An 18,354-nucleotide genomic window follows, 5' to 3' on the forward strand; every position below is an offset into this window, starting at 1 on the left:
ATAATTTGTACATAATTATTTAGTTTAAGTTATTGTATAAATAGTTGTTTCATATCTGAATGTAAATATTTATCGTTTGGTAAGTTTTTATAAAAAACCGTAGCAGAGGCGGTCCGCTAAGGACCCGCGCGGCGGGCAAGATGCCTGGCCAGCCGGCAAAGCGGAAGTATTCGGCAACAAAAGGAGGCAAGCAGCAGCCCCAGTCTCGGGATGAACCAGGTGAGGTTGTTGAGCCCGAGTCTTCTGACTCGGACGTTACCGACCCGCCAAGGATCATGGACACGGAGATTGAAGGAGACAAATATGCTCCATACCGAGTGACTGATTACAGTCGCCGGTATCCAGAAGATAGCGCAGCAGGTTATGAATTTGTTGTATTTATCGAAAGTAGCACTGAACAACCGATTGGGACACGAGATATGATGAATTTAAGCACTTGTTTCACCAGAGTAGTCAAAGGCATTAAATATCTCAAAAAAATAAATAAATTTAAAATTGGCGTAGTCTTTGATCGCCCAAATTTAGCAAATGCTTTTTTGGATAACTCTACATTCTTGAGAGACCAAAATTTAAAAGCGACGATACCTGCTGGTACCACTGAAATGACTGGCGTTATCAACTCAGTGCCTACCAGTATGACAAACAAAAAAATATTTAACGAACTGGGTCTAGGTACAAATTGTAAAAAAGTAATCTGTGTACGACGAATTATGAGAAGGGAGAAAGTTGGTGAGTCGTTCCAACTACAACCCACCCAATCGGTCGCAATTACATTTTCAGCGTCGACTTCTTTGCCAGACTATGTTTTTATTAAAATGTGGAGGTTCCCTGTTTTACCCTACATCCCCCCGGTAAAACAGTGTTTCAGATGTTTAAGATATGGTCATTTGGGAAAATTCTGTAAAAACTCTGAAAGATGTTCAATTTGTGGTGACCAGCACAATTTTAAATCGTGCACCTCTTCATCAGACAAAGCTATCTGTGTCCACTGTCAGGGAAATCACTTGTCTATTTCGGGGCAATGTCCTATAAAGAAACAAAAAATAATTGAAAATAAAAATAAAGTTATGCCGACACCTTTTTCAGATTTATTCAGCAATAAAAATAAACACTTTCCATCACTCAGCAAAACAGAAAATAGTCAGGAATTAATAAATTTAATTCTATCTAATAAAAACGCATTAACTTTGCTCACAGAATCTATAATAAAAGTTATTACATTAAACAAAGTAAACAACACAAGTATTAGCTCTCAAATGATAACAGACACAATAAAAGAAACTATTCAGCATAAAAATAAAAATTCTTCAAATTCTCAGCCCAAACAATAAATATAATGCAGTGGAACGCACAGAGTTTGTTAAGTAATAGACATGAATTTGAAAAATTTCTCTTTGATAATAAAATACATATATCTATTATTAGTGAAACTTGGTTTAAATCTTGTACAATTTTTAATATTAAAGGGTACTCCACTGTCCGTAATGATTGCGGCAATGACCACAATGGAGTAGCCATTCTAATTCATAAAAGTCTAGTATTTCGTAAATTAGACACTTTCTTTGATGACTCACTACAAAACGTTGTAGTTCAGGTTCAAATTGATCAAAAATACATATCTATCGCTAGTTTTTACAGTCCAGGTAATTGTAACCCTACCTTTAATAAAGGTAGATTTGACAATTTGATTCATAGTATCCCAAAACCGTTGATTATAGCAGGCGATTTTAATGCACATCACACCATTTGGGGGTGTGGTAGTATTGATACACGAGGCAGAAGCGTCTTGGACTCCATGGATGAGAATGACTTGGTTCTCTTGAATGACGGACGTGCAACGACAACAGGTACCCTTAGTTGGCGGCCAAATGGCCTTGATTTAACATTGGTTTCCTCATCACTGGCCTTGTCATGTGAATGGCAGGTCATGTCAGATCCCTTAGGTGGTAGCTATCATCTACCCACTTTGACGAAGTATTATTTTACATCTTCTCCTTCAGTTGCTACAGACTCTTCGGCGAACATCCCGCCTCACGCCAACCTGAAAATGGTAGATTGGGAGCTATATGAGAAACGTGTAATTGAGTTGTTATCCGAATTTCAAATTGATGTTTGTAATTTAATTGAGAGCTATAACAATTTCTGCAATATCATCATTTCTACTATAAATGAATGTGTAGTATGTTCAAGGTCTGGCAGTACTACCAAAGTTATTTCACCCTCAACTTCTCATAATAATAAACATAGAACTAAAAATCGAATCCCTCTAATCTGGTGGAACGAAAAATGTACTAAAACTGTAAATAATTGTAAACAAGCATATTTAGAATTTAAATTAAATCCTTGTGTCGATACTTTTATTAACTTCAAGCGAGCGCAAGCCCTTAAAAAACGCACATTAAAGCAGGAACGTAAATCGTCATGGGAAAATTTTTGTATATCTATTTCCAGACTAACACCAATGAAACTAATTTGGTCTAAAACTAGGAAATTTAATAAAACCTTTTCAACACACAGTGAGTTTTCTAGTCAAGCCTGGGTATTTCAGTTTTTGCGCAAGTATACTCCTGACACAGCTGAAAAATTGTCTGACAACAATCACTTTAATATATTATTAAGTTCCACGAATTCTTTTCTGGCAACAGTCTTTTCTATTGAAGAATTAAAATCAGCCTTAAGATCTCGTAAGGATACAGCATGTGGCCTGGATTGGGTGTCATACAAAATGCTTAAATTACTAAATCCATCCAGTATGTTATTATTCTTGAATTTACTAAATTATCTGTGGCAAAACGGCTTAATCCCTGAACAATGGAAGACAGATTGTATAGTGCCTATTTTAAAACCAGGAAAGGATAGTAGCCATGCTGATTCATATCGTCCTATAACACTAAGTTCTTGTGTTGGTAAAATAGCTGAACAACTGATTAAACAGCGTTTGGAATTCTTCATTGAAAGCAATAGTATCTTACCAGCTAATCAATTTGGCTTTCGTCGAGGGCGGTCGGCGCGGGAAAGCCTGAGTCACTTTTGTCTGGATGTCCGTGATGCTCTGTCTCGTGATCAGATTTTGGGTTGTATTTTCTTCGATGTTGTTGGCGCTTTTAATAATGTTAATTTGGATATTTTAACAACTGTTCTGTCTTCATTGCAGCTGCCTGGAAAAATAATTAATTGGATATTTAATTTCTTGCATGGTCGAAAAATCTTTATTAAACATGATAATCAGTTAATTGGTCCTAGAAATTCCTTCAAAGGAGTATCTCAAGGTGGGATTTTAAGCCCATTGTTGTTCATACTGTATATTCATAAATTAAATTTAGTTTTAGGCAGTGAAACTCAAAATTTACAATTTGCTGATGACTTGGCTGTGTATTGTTCTGGTACTGAGTTGCCTGATATTCTAGGGAAACTTAATGCTGCTCTCTTAAACTTGCAGACTTATTTTGAAAGTCTTGGTTTAGAGATCAGCACTGACAAAAGTAAAGTAGTTATCTTTTCTAAAAAAATGGTTAAAACGTCAAGTGTTAAACTTTATTATAATAATAGATTGCTGCCTGTTGATAATACAGTTAAGTTTTTGGGTGTTTTGTTTCAGCATAATTTTAAGTTTGAAAAATATGTCGATTGCTTAACAACTCGTGCATCCAAATCCTGTAATATATTAAAATCTTTAACTGGTACCTATTGGGGTGCAGATCCCAAAATTTTATTGATTCTTTATAAATCTATTGTAAGGAGTCATTTTGAATATGCTTTTTTTGCTTTTCTAGTGTAAATAAATTTGTTGAAAAATTAGAAAAGATTCAGAATCGTTGTTTACGAATTATTCTTGGTGCAATGTGCTCCACCCCCATCATATCGATGCAGGTGGAATGTAATGTACCTCCTTTGTTAAGCAGGTTCAAATATCTCATCTTTAAGTTTCTATTGAAAATTTCTTCTATTAAAAATCATCCTTTGCTTCTGAAGTTGCAGTCTTCTTCCTCAAGAATTAGTAGCTCATATTTTGGTTCCCTTGGGCAGCTTCTGCCTGAAATTATAAATTTACAAAAAGATTTTAATTTGTATTCAAGTTCTTTATGGCCTTGCTATGAGAACTCTTTTGATTCTAAATTCTTTCCAATGAAAATTAATATAAATTCATCTTTGAAATGTAAGGAAGAGGTATATTCTTTTTTGAATGGTTGGTCTGATCATCATCAGGTTTATACTGACGGTGCCAAAAATAGCAAATCTGTTTCTGCTGCAATTTATGATGCCCATGCTAAGGGGGGACATGGGTATAAACTGCCTTCATTTGTCAGTAGCTATACAGCTGAATGTTTGGCTATTCTAGTAGCTTTAGATTATATTGAGTCTCAGGATGGCAACAAGTGGCTAATAGTTTCAGATTGTATGAGTGTTCTTCAAGCTCTTAATAATCCCAACCTTACTAGTAATACCAACTACATAATCTATGATATAAGGGAAAAATATAAAAATCTGTCAATAAACAATAAAAATATAATATTGACTTGGACACCGTCACACATTGGTGTGGTTGGTAATGAGCAAGCAGACTTTCTTGCCAGATCCATAATAGAATAGAATAGAATAGAAAAAGTTTATTATAAAAGGACGCCACACACAAAAAAAAGTCAACAACATCATATCAAATTTCCACTAAAACAATTACAAAAAAGCAAGACGGATGTTTGTCGAAATGACCATAAGGTGGTGGTGGACGTCCTGAGATAAAAGGGCCTCACTCAGCACAAGTCGCGGCGTGAACCACGACGCTGGTATTATGTGGACCCTGTTATGCAGGCCCTGCATAACAAATAGTTCCCAGTCTCACCCCATTAAAAATGTTTTAGTTCCTGATTCTGACATCGTAGCTATTGTCAGGACAAAGTTGAAAAATGAATTTAATGAAACATGGCAGGAAATTATTCAAACTAAAGGCAAATGGTATGCCGAAATTAATAATAGTTTATCAACACCATGGTTTACAAAAGGTACTCTGTACCCCGGTAGAAAATTTTATTCAATTATATGTCGTCTTAGACTAGGACATTGCCGTTTTAATGCCCACTTAAATAGAATCAAAATTCTCACATCACCTACTTGTGATTTCTGTAACTCTGCTGATCAGACTTTGCAACATCTTTTCTTTGATTGCAGTAGTTTCACTCTTCCCAGATTGCTTCTCATAGACCGCCTCCTGAACATATATCGTACAGCTGAAGAAATCCCGCTCTCCCTTCACTTCACTTCACTTTTTAAAGTTTATGGCTGCATCGTTTAGAAACGATGATTCTGCCAACGTCAAGGTACCGAAGAAAAAAAATAAAAAAAAAATTAAAAAACAATAAAAAAAAAAAAAAAAATAGTCGGTAGGTACATTTAAATTATATTGAAGACTGTTCGGTGGGAAGTCCAATGATGTAGTCCAGAAGTTCCCTAAAAATAAACACAACACGATTGTTAATTAACTTCACAGACATATAGGTTAGAAACAAACGTAGTATAGGCCCGCCACCATTTTTCGTTCGCAAGTTTTTTTTTTTTTTTTTTTTTTTAGTTTTGGACCAATTATATATACATACTTATACTTATATTACACATGGACTAGCACATACATTAGCATACAATATTTACAATTTAAGATTATTCCGTTTAATAAACGTACAAAGGACATTAATGAAGGGGGTAGAAACTAAAGTTAAGAGAAAGTTGACATTTACAGGTCGGGGAATACAAGGTGGGAGAACATCATACATAGGGACAACTAAATTAGGGCATGAGAAAAATAGATGATTAACAGTGCCATCCTCATCACCACATTCGCAAACGGAGTGATCTCGGATCCGTAGCTTAGCCAGAAAAACAGGGGAGCACACGTGACCCAGACGGAGACGGATAATCACAGAGGTAACCCACTTATCAAAGTTTCTAAATTTAAAAAACCAAGGTCTAATAGGTATAGAAGGCTGGATAAGTCCGTAAAGTTTACCTTTTGCTTGCTTAGATGTTTGCCAAAGCTCATCCCAAGATTTGAATAGATGTGATTTAGCGAGAGCCCGGATATCTCTGGAGAAAGTCTTGTTGTAGATCTCAGTACCCATGCGGGCAGCTTCTTTAGCACATAGGTCGGCGTTCTCGTTGCCACGAATACCGCTGTGACTGGGAATCCAAGCCAGGACAATTTCTAGACCACTCTTTTGGCATCTATAAAGAACTTCCTTAGTTTTAAGGGTGAGATAAAAATTTTCTCTAGAGTGAAAAGGCAATTTTACAAGGTCTTGCAAACAGCTAAGGGAATCCGAGAAAATGATTGATCTATTCAATTTGTGAGATTCTACATAGGAGACAGCTTCTAGAAGGGCAATGGACTCACCTGTGAAAATGGAGCAGCTAGCCGGGCATTTATAATTTAGGATGATATTAAATTTAGGGATCCAAACAGCAGCTCCTACGTGACTTGTATCAGATAATTTAGAGGCATCGGTATAGAGTTGAAGCCAATCCTTCCAGTTTTTTTCCACTAAGCTATTAAGCTCCTTATCAGCACCCTGCGAGTTCTTGACTATCCCTAGATTAAGTATTACCTTAGGACAAAAGATTAAACTTTCATAAGGAAATCCAAAAATAGTGGCCTTAGGGGTCTGATGTATTGTAGAAGGGTTGATTTTATTAAAAGACTTGACGAGAGGCGGCAAGTCTTTATGTCTCCAATAATTAGAACTAGCTACCAAACAAAGAGAATTTAGTTTCTTATGAAGGGGATGAGATGATGTTTGTAAGGTGTTGAAATAATACCTATCCGAGAGATACTGTCTACGTAATTGGAGTGGAGGTTCCACACATTCCACTTGGAGCGCATTTGTAGGGGACGACTTCATCGCACCTGCAATAATACGTAAACATTTAGCCTGAATCCTGTCAAGTTTATAAAGAGCAGTTTTGTTGCAGGGCTCGAGGATGAAACTGGCGTAATCAAAATGACTGCGTATAATGGCGTTGTACAAAAGCTTTTGGCTATACGGATGGGAGCCCCAACGGACCCCTGATAAAGACCTAAGCACGTTGATATTTTTTTCGCACTTATTAGCTATGTGTTCAAGATGAGGTAATCCACACATTTTGCTGTCAAGGATTACTCCTAAAAATTTCACTTTATTATAGACGGACACTGGCTGTTCATCAATAACTAGCTCTATAGCTGGGATCACACGCTTGCGGGAGAATACCACAGCGCTGCACTTAGGGACAGAGAGTGAGAGGCCGTGATCGCTTAGCCAGGTGCTTAAATAGTACAGTGCCGAATTAAGGCGAGAACATGCATCCGCAAACGAGGAGGAGCGGGCGTAAAGGGCAATGTCATCTGCGTATTGCAGGATACTACTAAAGCATAGGACAGTTCTATCAAGGTCATAGGTGTAAACATTGAACAGTAGCGGACTAAGAACGGAACCCTGAGGGAGACCTTTCCACAAGGTTCTGAGAGGAGAAAGAAAGCCTTGCACTCTCACCGTGATACTACGAGCCATGTAAAGGTTGCATATGATGTGTACCATCCTCTCCGGGATATTCAGCTGTTGCATTTTTTGCCTGAGTATTGGGAGGAGGACATTGTCATAAGCAGAGGAGATGTCAAGAAAGACACCAATGACATGTTCGTCACAGCTGAAAGCGCTCCTAATGTCAGTAGTCAAGATGCTAAGACTATCCAAAGTGTCGCGACGACTCTTTTACACTTATATATATCTATCTATAATTATGTATATAATCAAAGAATTATGAATCTATTGTAGGGATGTGAATGCACACATACTAGACTGACGTCGCGAATACCAGTCAGTATGTGTAGATAGGATGTAACTCTTACTCACTCATAGGTTCCTATGTCAGTGATCAGATCCTCAATATGGCTTTCCTTACACCTTTCCTTTCACCTCATGGATACGGATTACTTCTCCATCTGTAAGTTTAAGAAACATAAATGAACTACTGATTGGTGATACAACTACCACCTACTTGGTGACACATCACCCTGCAGAATGTAAGCTTATCTCTCTTAATGACTCTGGCTGAACACCAGTGTATGTGATCTTATTAGTTACTCTTAGGTATTACTTTATGTCAGTTAATTGCCCTTTTATACATGACCCTTTCAATGGTGTGCTTATCAGCACTTAGTTAGCCGAGTAAGACTTATTCATTAGTGTGCATGCCAGCACTTGGGTGGCCAAGAAGGCCCTATTCATCAGTGTGCCCGCCAGCACTTGGGTGGCCAAGAAAGCCTCTTATAACAGTGTGCACGCCAGCACTTAGGTGGTCAAGGAAGACCTCTTCAACGGTGTGCACGCCAGCACTTAGGTGGCCAAGAAAGCCTCTTATAACAGTGTGCACGCCAGCACTTAGGTGGTCAAGGAAGACCTCTTCAACGTTGTGCACGCCAGCACTTAGGTGGCCAAGAAAGCCTCTTATAACAGTGTGCACGCCAGCACTTACATGGCCAAGAAAGCCTCTCATAACAGTGTGCACGCCAGCACTTACATGGCCAAGAAAGCCTCTCATAACAGTGTGCACGCCAGCACTTACATGGCCAAGAAAGCCTCTCATAACAGTGTGCACGCCAGCACTTACGTGGCCAACAAAGCCTCTCATAACAGTGTGCACGCCAGCACTTACATGGCCAAGAAAGCCTCTCATAACAGTGTGCACGCCAGCACTTACATGGCCAAGAAAGCCTCTCATAACAGTGTGCACGCCAGCACTTACGTGGCCAACAAAGCCTCTCATAACAGTGTGCACGCCAGCACTTACATGGCCAAGAAAGCCTCTCATAACAGTGTGCACGCCAGCACTTACGTGGCCAAGAAAGCCTCTCATAACAGTGTGCACGCCAGCACTAACGTGGCCAAGAAAGCCTCTCATAACAGTGTGCACGCCAGCACTTACATGGCCAAGAAAGCCTCTCATAACAGTGCACCATACTCTTAGATGCAACCTGGCCAGGAAATACTTCTTCGATTGCGGGCTTCTCATTTGGACAACGGTAGCCAAGGAAGGCTTCTACAATTGCAAGCTATGCATACAGACAACGTCTTCTATTGTGGGCATTACTTATTGATGCCCCCTAAAGAGTACTCATCTATCTTTACAAGTCGCATTGCCGGCCGGCCATTTTAAACACAAGTTATCAAACAGAATTTGGCATCATCGTTAGTAAAATTATAGTCAAATTAATAAAAGGGAGTTATATCACCACTACGTAGCTTTGGTAACAGCATCAGCGGGACTTTCTGCACTTTTTCACTCATATAAAAGTTAAACTCACTTTAACTACTTTCTTAGAAAACAAGCTTGTCAAGACAAGATTTAAGACATAGACAAGATTCACTTACTGATAGAAAAATTAGCGGGCTTCCGTTTCGGTGTTGCTACTTGTGACATTCCATATTTAGAATCGTGACTCATCGTCACGACACTCCCGACGAACGAAGAATTTGAGGGACATCGTGACGGCGTCAACCAGCCTTCGTCACGACACTCCCGACGAACGAAGAATTTTAGGGACATCGTGACGGCGTCAACCAGCCTTCGTCACGACACTCCCGACGAACGAAGAACTTGTCATAGTAGGGCGACCAAGTTGGCCGTCCATTCCCTTATCTTTTCCAGGGCTCTCGTGGCAGCGGCACGCACCGGTCTAGACTCATTATCATTCTCTTGTTCATTAACATCAATAACATCATTTTCTGATTCATTAACAACTTCAGTAATATCATTTTCTGGTTCACTGACAACTTCAGTAACCCCATCTATAATTCGTTTAGTGCTGTCTCTTACAGTTTCCATTTCTATATCATTCTCTTTATTTTGTATATTAGTAATTACCTCTTCAGGTATGTCTATAGGCCTTGAATCATTCACAGAACCAACTATTCTTGTTCTCTTTAGAATTTGACCAATATTTTCAGAACTATTCTCAATATTCTCATTATCAAAATCCTCAACTTCAAGCGGATACAACTGAGTGATTGATCTCGTATATATCTTGTTTCCAACTTTAACATGTAAGTGAGACTATTCTACCCACTTTCCAATCTTCTCTATTTTTTGTATCTCCTTTTATTTGTACTACCTGTCCTTCTTTAGGTAATAACTGAGACTTAATTCTTGGCTCCTTTAATGAATTTTGAAATCTTTCCCGAAGACTAGAAAGATATCGGTTCATAAACATGTCTTTAAACTCATCTAGAATTACTAAAGCTCTTTTCCAGCCTTGAATCAAATCTTGTTTCGTTGTTGTGCCTTCAATAAGAATGTCTTTAGCACTTATTGTCTCTGTCCTGATACATTTACCCATCATCAAAAAATCAGCTGGTTTCAGTATATGCACCATTTCTGAATCGACACAGGTAAGTGGTCTTGTATTTAAAATAGCTTCAATTTCTTTAATAACTGTATTGATTTCACTGTCATTTAACAAATGTTTATGCAATGTTCTCTTCATACAATGCTTTACTAGACTCACTAGTCTCTCATAAAAACCACCAAACCATGGTGATAACTGTGGTATAAATTTCCATGTAATTTTATTCTCTTTACAGTATGGATTGGTTAGAAGCTCTGATATAAGTTTGAATTGTGAAGCATTGTCTGAAATTATCAAACCAGGAGTCCCTCTTGTAGAAATCATTCGTCTTAGAGCAAGTAGCCCTTCTTTAGCAGATAAATCTTGTACCATTTCTAGATGTATAGCTCTTACAGCTAAACAAGTGAATAAACAAATCCACCTCTTGGAAACTCCATTTTCAGTCTTTACTAATATTGGTCCTAAATAATCAAGTCCAGTAAATGTAAAAGGTGAACTATAGTTCACTCTTTCAGCAGGAAGTGCAGGAGTAGGCGGAAGTTTGAATGGACCGCCTCCATGCTTGATACAGCTCGAACACTGTCTTATAATCTTTTGAACTTGGGCTTTACCCTGTGGTATCCAGTACAACTTCCGAATTAAACTCAGTGTATGATTGGCTCCAACATGGTAGTTGTCTTCATGTATTCTCTTTATTAAACTATTTGTGAAGTCACAGTTCTTGGGCAATAAAATTGGGTATTTCATGTCAAACGACCATTCAGTATTTTCAAATCTTCCTTTGCTTCTTAATAAACCATCATCATCTTTAAATAATCGTAGATTACGACTTAAAGCAGTTTCTTTCATATTAACCTCATCAGGAAAATAAGTTTCTTGTATTCTTTTCATTTCTTCTATTTCTTTTGACTTACTATCGTGTTTACTAGTTTTACTTTCTTCTTTATTATTTAATGACTTTGTAGCTTCATGAACATTTTCCAAATGTTCACCCATCTTCAAAGGCTCTTCTGATGTCAAAAGTGAAAGTTCTTTTAATAAGTTAGTAGGCCATGTATTTGCATTCTGTAGAAGGAAATCTGGACCCTTAAGCCAGTATGTCTTCTCTTGTTTAGTTTTATTAGGGCGTGTTGCAACATCTGCAGGATTCAACTCTGTTGGAACATATCGTACGGTAACATTCTTGTTCTGTTTAATCTCTTCAATTCTTCTAGAGACAAAAGGTGTTAACAACTTGTTTGAATTATACCAATCGATGACAATCTGACTGTCTGTCCATAAGAATTGTTTTCTTATTTTAATTTGCAAAGATTTCTCAACATACTTCAATAGTCTACTGCCAATCAGCACGCCTAATAATTCTAGACGAGGTATTTTCAAATTATCTTGGTCCTTGATAGGTGTTAACCGTGATTTACCTATTACAAATCCTTTGCCATTTTCATTTACTATATATACTACAGCTGCATAAGCCTTCGTTGATGCATCCGTGAAACAATGTAACTGACTTTCTTTACTTTCAAAGTCCTTTGTATAATATCTTGGTATTTCTTCCTGTTCAGTTTCTAAATTATTATATATGTTTCTCCATTCTTCAAATAATTCTTTGGGTAACTTTGAATCCCATTTAATTTTGCTTTTCCACAGATCTTACATGAACAATTTTGGTGACAACAACGATGGTGCAACAAATCCACATGGATCGTAAGTAGAAGCAATTGTCCTTAAGACTCCTCGTTTAGTAGTTTGTAAGTCAACATTGTTTGGTCTCAATTGGATTGTATCTTTGTTTGTATTCCAGTCTAAGCCGAGAACCTTGACAACTTCTTTGTCAAGTACATCTGGTATCTTCTCTTTAAATTCTTTCGAGTTGGAACTCCACTCTCTTAGATTCATAGATATCTTCTCAAATTCTCTTTTTAAATTGTTGTATAATGTGATCGCTTGTAATGTCGTCTTCGTCCCAGTAACCAAATTGTCCACATATATGTCGCCAGAAACTTGCTGTACAGCCTTACTAGCCGACTGCATCAAATGGTATTTGATAGTAGCGTTTAACAAGAATGGACTAGATATGACCCCAAACGGTACTCGACAAAAGCGAAGGTGTATAATATTGTCATCAGTAGCTGCTTTCGTTATATCTTTGAGCCATAGAAATCTAGTAACATCTTTACTGTCATCTTGAAGTCCAATTTGTAAAAATGCCTTTTCAACGTCTGCTGTTATTGCTGTTTTATGAGATCTGAATCTTATCAATAATCCTGTTAAATCTTCTAGTAATACTGGTCCAGCTCGAAGACATTCATTGAGACTAACTCCTTGTTTCAGTTTTGCTGACGCATCATATACAATACGAACAGCTTTTCCAGGTGTCTTTACTCCATGATGTGGCAGGTAATGTATGGTATGTATACTGTGATCTATTTCATCAGAGGGAACAGCTTCAATGATTTCTAATTGTCTCATCATATAACTTCAATGTGTCTTTATCCATTCGTCTTAATAAATTGATTAATCTTCCTGTCACTAGCCCAAGATTGGTAGGTAGATTTGAAACATTGTTATTCCATGGCCAGCATACAAAATATCTCTTGTCCTTGTATTTTGTGTTATCATTAAAGTTCTTCATAGCTTCTTCCTCTTTAGTAGTGTTGGGAGAGTCAGTAATTCCAATATATTCAAGGTCCCATAAGTTTTTCAGGTGCATGTTGTCTAAAGGTAAGTCCGGTTTATTCAATTTTGTTTCTTTGTTCGACTGAAAGTAAGTAATAACTGATAAATTATCTATAGTTTTCTTTTCTGTTTTCCCTGTCAACATCCATCCAAATTTAGAATCGACTAAAAATAAGTTCTCACTTATCAGTTTCTTTGTTGTGTCTATAACCGTGAAATAATAGTCATTGCCGATGAGGATGTCCACTTGGTCTCCAAGTGAACCATCGTCTGCCAAGATACATTCATTTTTCCAATGATAAAGTTCTTCTCCAGGATAACTAACATGCTGTGCAATGGTTGGTACAACATTGGCGTACAGTACGACTTCTTCGTTAGTTCTGGTAAGTATATTTAATTTCACTAATGGACTATCATATTCCAATGGTTGATCAGTTCCGAAGGTGAAGACGGAAAGATGGTGTTCTTCTATTACAACTAAATTCAATTCAGTAGCAATCCTCTTTGTTACATATGAACGCTGACTGCCAGAGTCCATTAGGATCCGACAATTCACTTTGTCACATTTATTTTCATTTAATACAGTAACTACTGCTGTCTGTAACACCATTGTAGAATTTCCAGATTTGACTGAAGTATTTGTATGCAATGTTTTCACTTTCACAGAATCACAAACTTTTGGACATAAAGCTCTGTTATGCCTTCCTCCACAATGTATACATTTTTTATTTATTTTACATGTCTTACTCCAGTGACCTTGAACAAGGCAATAAAAGCATCGGCCCTTTAATTTAATTTGTCTGTCCTTAATAGTTCTTACAGTCTTACATTGATCATTGTAATGTGCTCCTAAGCAGAAAATACAATTTAATCTTGGTTTTTTCATGTTTATATCTTTCTCATATGAATTTTCAAATTTTCTTTTATTAGGAAGCATTCTATTATTATTGTAATTATTATTCTTGTAGTTAGGAGCAAATCTCATTTTCATTTTCCAATCCTGATGTTTATCCTTCAAATTCTTAAAACGTTCTTGGATCTTAAACCTTCTTGAACCGCTTAACGGGTTATGTTGGTTCACACTATCTGTACAGTGGAATGTCTCAACCGTGTAATGTCTAATTTCCTTTTGACTTTTCTCTTGAGCAATTCTATTAGCATCCTCTCTTGCTGAAATAATAATCTCTAATTGTTTTCTCATATCTTCAATAGAATCTGTCTTTAACAACATCTTTAACTCATACACTATCTCTTCAGGAAACTTTTCAATAATAATAAACCGCAGATGGTTATGGTTAGTATTCTCACCAAGTGAATTTAAAACTCGTAGATGCCGCTCTACTTCATTAAGAGTTCTCCGACAATCTTCAGCAGTCTTGTCCGCAGCCTTAATTTTATATAAGGCAGCATAGTGAGCATCAATTATGTAATGTTCCTTACCATATCGTTCCTTAAGAATCGATACAGCAATCTCATAGTTTCTATTTGTAGTTTCTAATCCTTCAACAGCTCTCTTTGCATCTCCAGATAATGAAGCCTTCAAGTACAATAATTTGTCCACGTCCGGTAAGTGTCTACTATCAATATTTGATGTGAAATGGTCCCAGAACTGTTGCCATTGCAACACATCACCACTAAATTCAGGTAAGTTCAATTTTGGTAATTCACTGTAAGTAGCTTTATTTGACCGTTCACTTTGGTCTTCACGCAAATCTTTTAACTTTATGGTCAACTCTATGAGAATTTCCTCGGAATTTAATTGAATAGCACTAAACATTGAGATGTCATCAGCAGATGGTTCGATACTCAATCGAAAATAATTGTTTAATTCAGTTGAAAAACGAGAATGAAGATTTTCCAATTTCTTGGTAGCAATTTCTGCTTGCTGTTTGTCAATATCACTTATTTCCCTTTGTAAGAATGTTTCGCACTGTTTCGTCACAATCTCGATATGATTTATTACATCTTGGAGTCTAGAAATTAGTAATGACTCCATCATTCGTAAGTAAACCGGTATATGCCAACAAGATTCTTAGCTGAAAATATTTACACAGTAAGTATTCAAACGTCAAACATTTAGATTTTCTCTAATCGTAATCAGGTAAGTATTCTATTATTGCTCTTTACTACAAGTACATTCATAAACTTATAATTCTTTTTAGCTAGAAAATTCAAAATATAATGGCGTCGGTCCACAACAGAGAAAACTCGTTAAAAATAATTATCGTAAGTACGTATGTAGGTACCGACCATATTCCATCATAAAACAAGCTCATTACTTGCGTTTACAATGTAAAACAACTTCAATATCACTCATGAAAACTGATTATACGATATTTAGATACACAAACTTACTGCATCAGCCATGATTACAATCTTACAGTTTATCTTACGAAAATCTCGAAATATAACGATATCTCAACAAATTCTTTTACTCACCAAGTAAATCCAATCACAAACTGTGAAACTATTCACTATTTAACTCTTATCACAAGGTATTTTATTTAAAATAAGAACTTTTCAATCTCTCTATGTCAAACTTTTCTAAAGAAAACGAGCAAAGTAATGTTGCCAACATCACGTTAAAATATTCCTCTCTCGTGAATATACCTTAACAAAAATATTATGTTGATTTCTCAACTCTCCATTAATAGCGTATACCATTAAATAATACACACAATTTTTTCTTCTTATTTATACGTAATTCAATTTACAACAACCAAGAATTTCATACAAAATTATGAACTTCAACTTAATATTATTATTTACCCACTCGTAAATATTTTACCCACAATCGGGATCATTTTATTAAACAGCAACACTGAGGTTCTTTCTCTCTCGTTCTCGCGAAACAGAAATAGTATTTCCGGTGTATTTTCTTTACACACCAATAATCATAAATTCACGTCATTTGGGAACACAAATAAAAGCAAACAACATTATAAATCATAAAATCATTTTCTATAATGTATTTCAACACAAACAAACACAAAATCTCGTAAATAAAACATCATTTGATCATAACTTGTTTCGCCGCTTTCTACTACAATGGCGTCGTTTCATTCATCAAATTTTCGTATCATTTTTCTACAACAGAACTCTTTTACGTACCTTTTCTGTCAGACAGCACATATTTAACCAAAATATGAATCTTCGTAATCATTCTAGAATGTCATCGTGTCTAGAATTATGGATTCACCTCAGATTTCTTTTCATTTTCGTTCGTAATAACCACGAATATAGACCAGTGCCGCCATCTAGTGCCCTTTTACAGTATTACTGTCAGATGACCAATTTTGAACATTTATTCATTTTCATCATAAAACTTGTCTTATATGCCTTTAAAACTCTTGTCATGTATATTATTTTCTACTCATTTTATTTAGGTAGCTTACAGCCTCATTTACACATGGATATTCTTATTTATAACCAAGCAAATGCCAATTATAATGCTATCACATATGAATTGTAAACATCATCATATCAGAATAAATAAAGGAGAAGGAAAGCCACATATACCACTCTTAGATCTGACTGACATTAATATCCCAGCATCTCCATGTCGCGACGACTCTTTTACACTTATATATATCTATCTATAATTATGTAATATAATCAAAGAATTATGAATCTATTGTAGGGATGTGAATGCACACATACTAGACTGACGTCGCGAATACCAGTCAGTATGTGTAGATAGGATGTAACTCTTACTCACTCATAGGTTCCTATGTCAGTGATCAGATCCTCAATATGGCTTTCCTTACACCTTTCCTTTCACCTCATGGATACGGATTACTTCTCCATCTGTAAGTTTAAGAAACATAAATGAACTACTGATTGGTGATACAACTACCACCTACTTGGTGACACATCACCCTGCAGAATGTAAGCTTATCTCTCTTAATGACTCTGGCTGAACACCAGTGTATGTGATCTTATTAGTTACTCTTAGGTATTACTTTATGTCAGTTAATTGCCCTTTTATACATGACCCTTTCAATGGTGTGCTTATCAGCACTTAGTTAGCCGAGTAAGACTTATTCATTAGTGTGCATGCCAGCACTTGGGTGGCCAAGAAGGCCCTATTCATCAGTGTGCCCGCCAGCACTTGGGTGGCCAAGAAAGCCTCTTATAACAGTGTGCACGCCAGCACTTAGGTGGTCAAGGAAGACCTCTTCAACGGTGTGCACGCCAGCACTTAGGTGGCCAAGAAAGCCTCTTATAACAGTGTGCACGCCAGCACTTAGGTGGTCAAGGAAGACCTCTTCAACGTTGTGCACGCCAGCACTTAGGTGGCCAAGAAAGCCTCTTATAACAGTGTGCACGCCAGCACTTACATGGCCAAGAAAGCCTCTCATAACAGTGTGCACGCCAGCACTTACATGGCCAAGAAAGCCTCTCATAACAGTGTGCACGCCAGCACTTACATGGCCAAGAAAGCCTCTCATAACAGTGTGCACGCCAGCACTTACGTGGCCAACAAAGCCTCTCATAACAGTGTGCACGCCAGCACTTACATGGCCAAGAAAGCCTCTCATAACAGTGTGCACGCCAGCACTTACATGGCCAAGAAAGCCTCTCATAACAGTGTGCACGCCAGCACTTACGTGGCCAACAAAGCCTCTCATAACAGTGTGCACGCCAGCACTTACATGGCCAAGAAAGCCTCTCATAACAGTGTGCACGCCAGCACTTACGTGGCCAAGAAAGCCTCTCATAACAGTGTGCACGCCAGCACTAACGTGGCCAAGAAAGCCTCTCATAACAGTGTGCACGCCAGCACTTACATGGCCAAGAAAGCCTCTCATAACAGTGCACCATACTCTTAGATGCAACCTGGCCAGGAAATACTTCTTCGATTGCGGGCTTCTCATTTGGACAACGGTAGCCGAGGAAGGCTTCTACAATTGCAAGCTATGCATACAGACAACGTCTTCTATTGTGGGCATTACTTATTGATGCCCCCTAAAGAGTACTCATCTATCTTTACAAGTCGCATTGCCGGCCGGCCATTTTAAACACAAGTTATCAAACAGAATTTGGCATCATCGTTAGTAAAATTATAGTCAAATTAATAAAAGGGAGTTATATCACCACTACGTAGCTTTGGTAACAGCATCAGCGGGACTTTCTGCACTTTTTCACTCATATAAAAGTTAAACTCACTTTAACTACTTTCTTAGAAAACAAGCTTGTCAAGACAAGATTTAAGACATAGACAAGATTCACTTACTGATAGAAATGTACGGACAAAATAACCAAAAAAAAAAAAAAAAGTGATTCGTATGCATAAAAAGGGTTCCGCA

General features: G+C 37.2%; 2 protein-coding genes across 6 annotated transcripts; one reads left to right on the plus strand and one right to left on the minus strand.

The window, feature by feature from the left end:
• Positions 1-7,830: 7,830 nt before the first annotated feature.
• LOC126370535 (uncharacterized) lies at positions 7,831-15,578 on the minus strand. The gene is made up of 3 exons (XM_050015428.1): positions 15,485-15,578; positions 9,396-15,081; positions 7,831-7,966 (listed from the first exon to the last, which is right to left on the minus strand). The coding sequence occupies exon 2, from the start codon at positions 15,042-15,044 to the stop codon at positions 12,816-12,818; it is 2,229 nt and encodes a 742-aa protein (XP_049871385.1). The 5' UTR covers positions 15,045-15,081; positions 15,485-15,578; the 3' UTR covers positions 7,831-7,966; positions 9,396-12,815.
• Positions 7,960-18,350, plus strand: LOC126370599 (proteoglycan 4-like). Of its 5 annotated transcripts, none has more exons than XM_050015554.1 (3): positions 7,960-8,409; positions 17,251-17,295; positions 17,341-18,350. In XM_050015554.1, exons 1-3 carry the CDS (start codon positions 8,216-8,218, stop codon positions 18,005-18,007), a joined length of 906 nt encoding a protein of 301 aa, XP_049871511.1. In that variant the 5' UTR covers positions 7,960-8,215; the 3' UTR covers positions 18,008-18,350. The 5 variants fall into 5 exon arrangements, with proteins under 5 accessions (XP_049871511.1, XP_049871514.1, XP_049871513.1 ...); XM_050015557.1 differs by lacking the exon at positions 17,251-17,295 and adding an exon at positions 8,546-8,634 and having other exon boundaries at positions 7,960-8,230; positions 17,341-18,349; XM_050015556.1 differs by lacking the exon at positions 17,251-17,295 and adding an exon at positions 8,681-8,769 and having other exon boundaries at positions 7,960-8,230; positions 17,341-18,349.
• Positions 18,351-18,354: the final 4 nt, after the last annotated feature.

Source organism: Pectinophora gossypiella, chromosome 11 (assembly GCF_024362695.1).
Source record: "Pectinophora gossypiella chromosome 11, ilPecGoss1.1, whole genome shotgun sequence".
Lineage (NCBI taxonomy): Eukaryota > Metazoa > Arthropoda > Insecta > Lepidoptera > Gelechiidae > Pectinophora > Pectinophora gossypiella.

Bases quoted from the DNA above. Each gene is read 5' to 3' on its own strand.
- LOC126370599 (XM_050015554.1), top strand. From the start codon at position 8,216: ATGCCAGCACTTGGGTGGCCAAGAAGGCCCTATTCATCAGTGTGCCCG. The intron at 8,410-17,250 runs GTGGTCAAGGAA...GCCAGCACTTAG, and splicing joins GTGTGCACGCCAGCACTTAG to GTGGCCAAGAAAGCCTCTTA. The intron at 17,296-17,340 runs GTGGTCAAGGAA...GCCAGCACTTAG, and splicing joins GTGTGCACGCCAGCACTTAG to GTGGCCAAGAAAGCCTCTTA.
- LOC126370535 (XM_050015428.1), bottom strand. From the start codon at position 15,044: ATGATGGAGTCATTACTAATTTCTAGACTCCAAGATGTAATAAATCAT.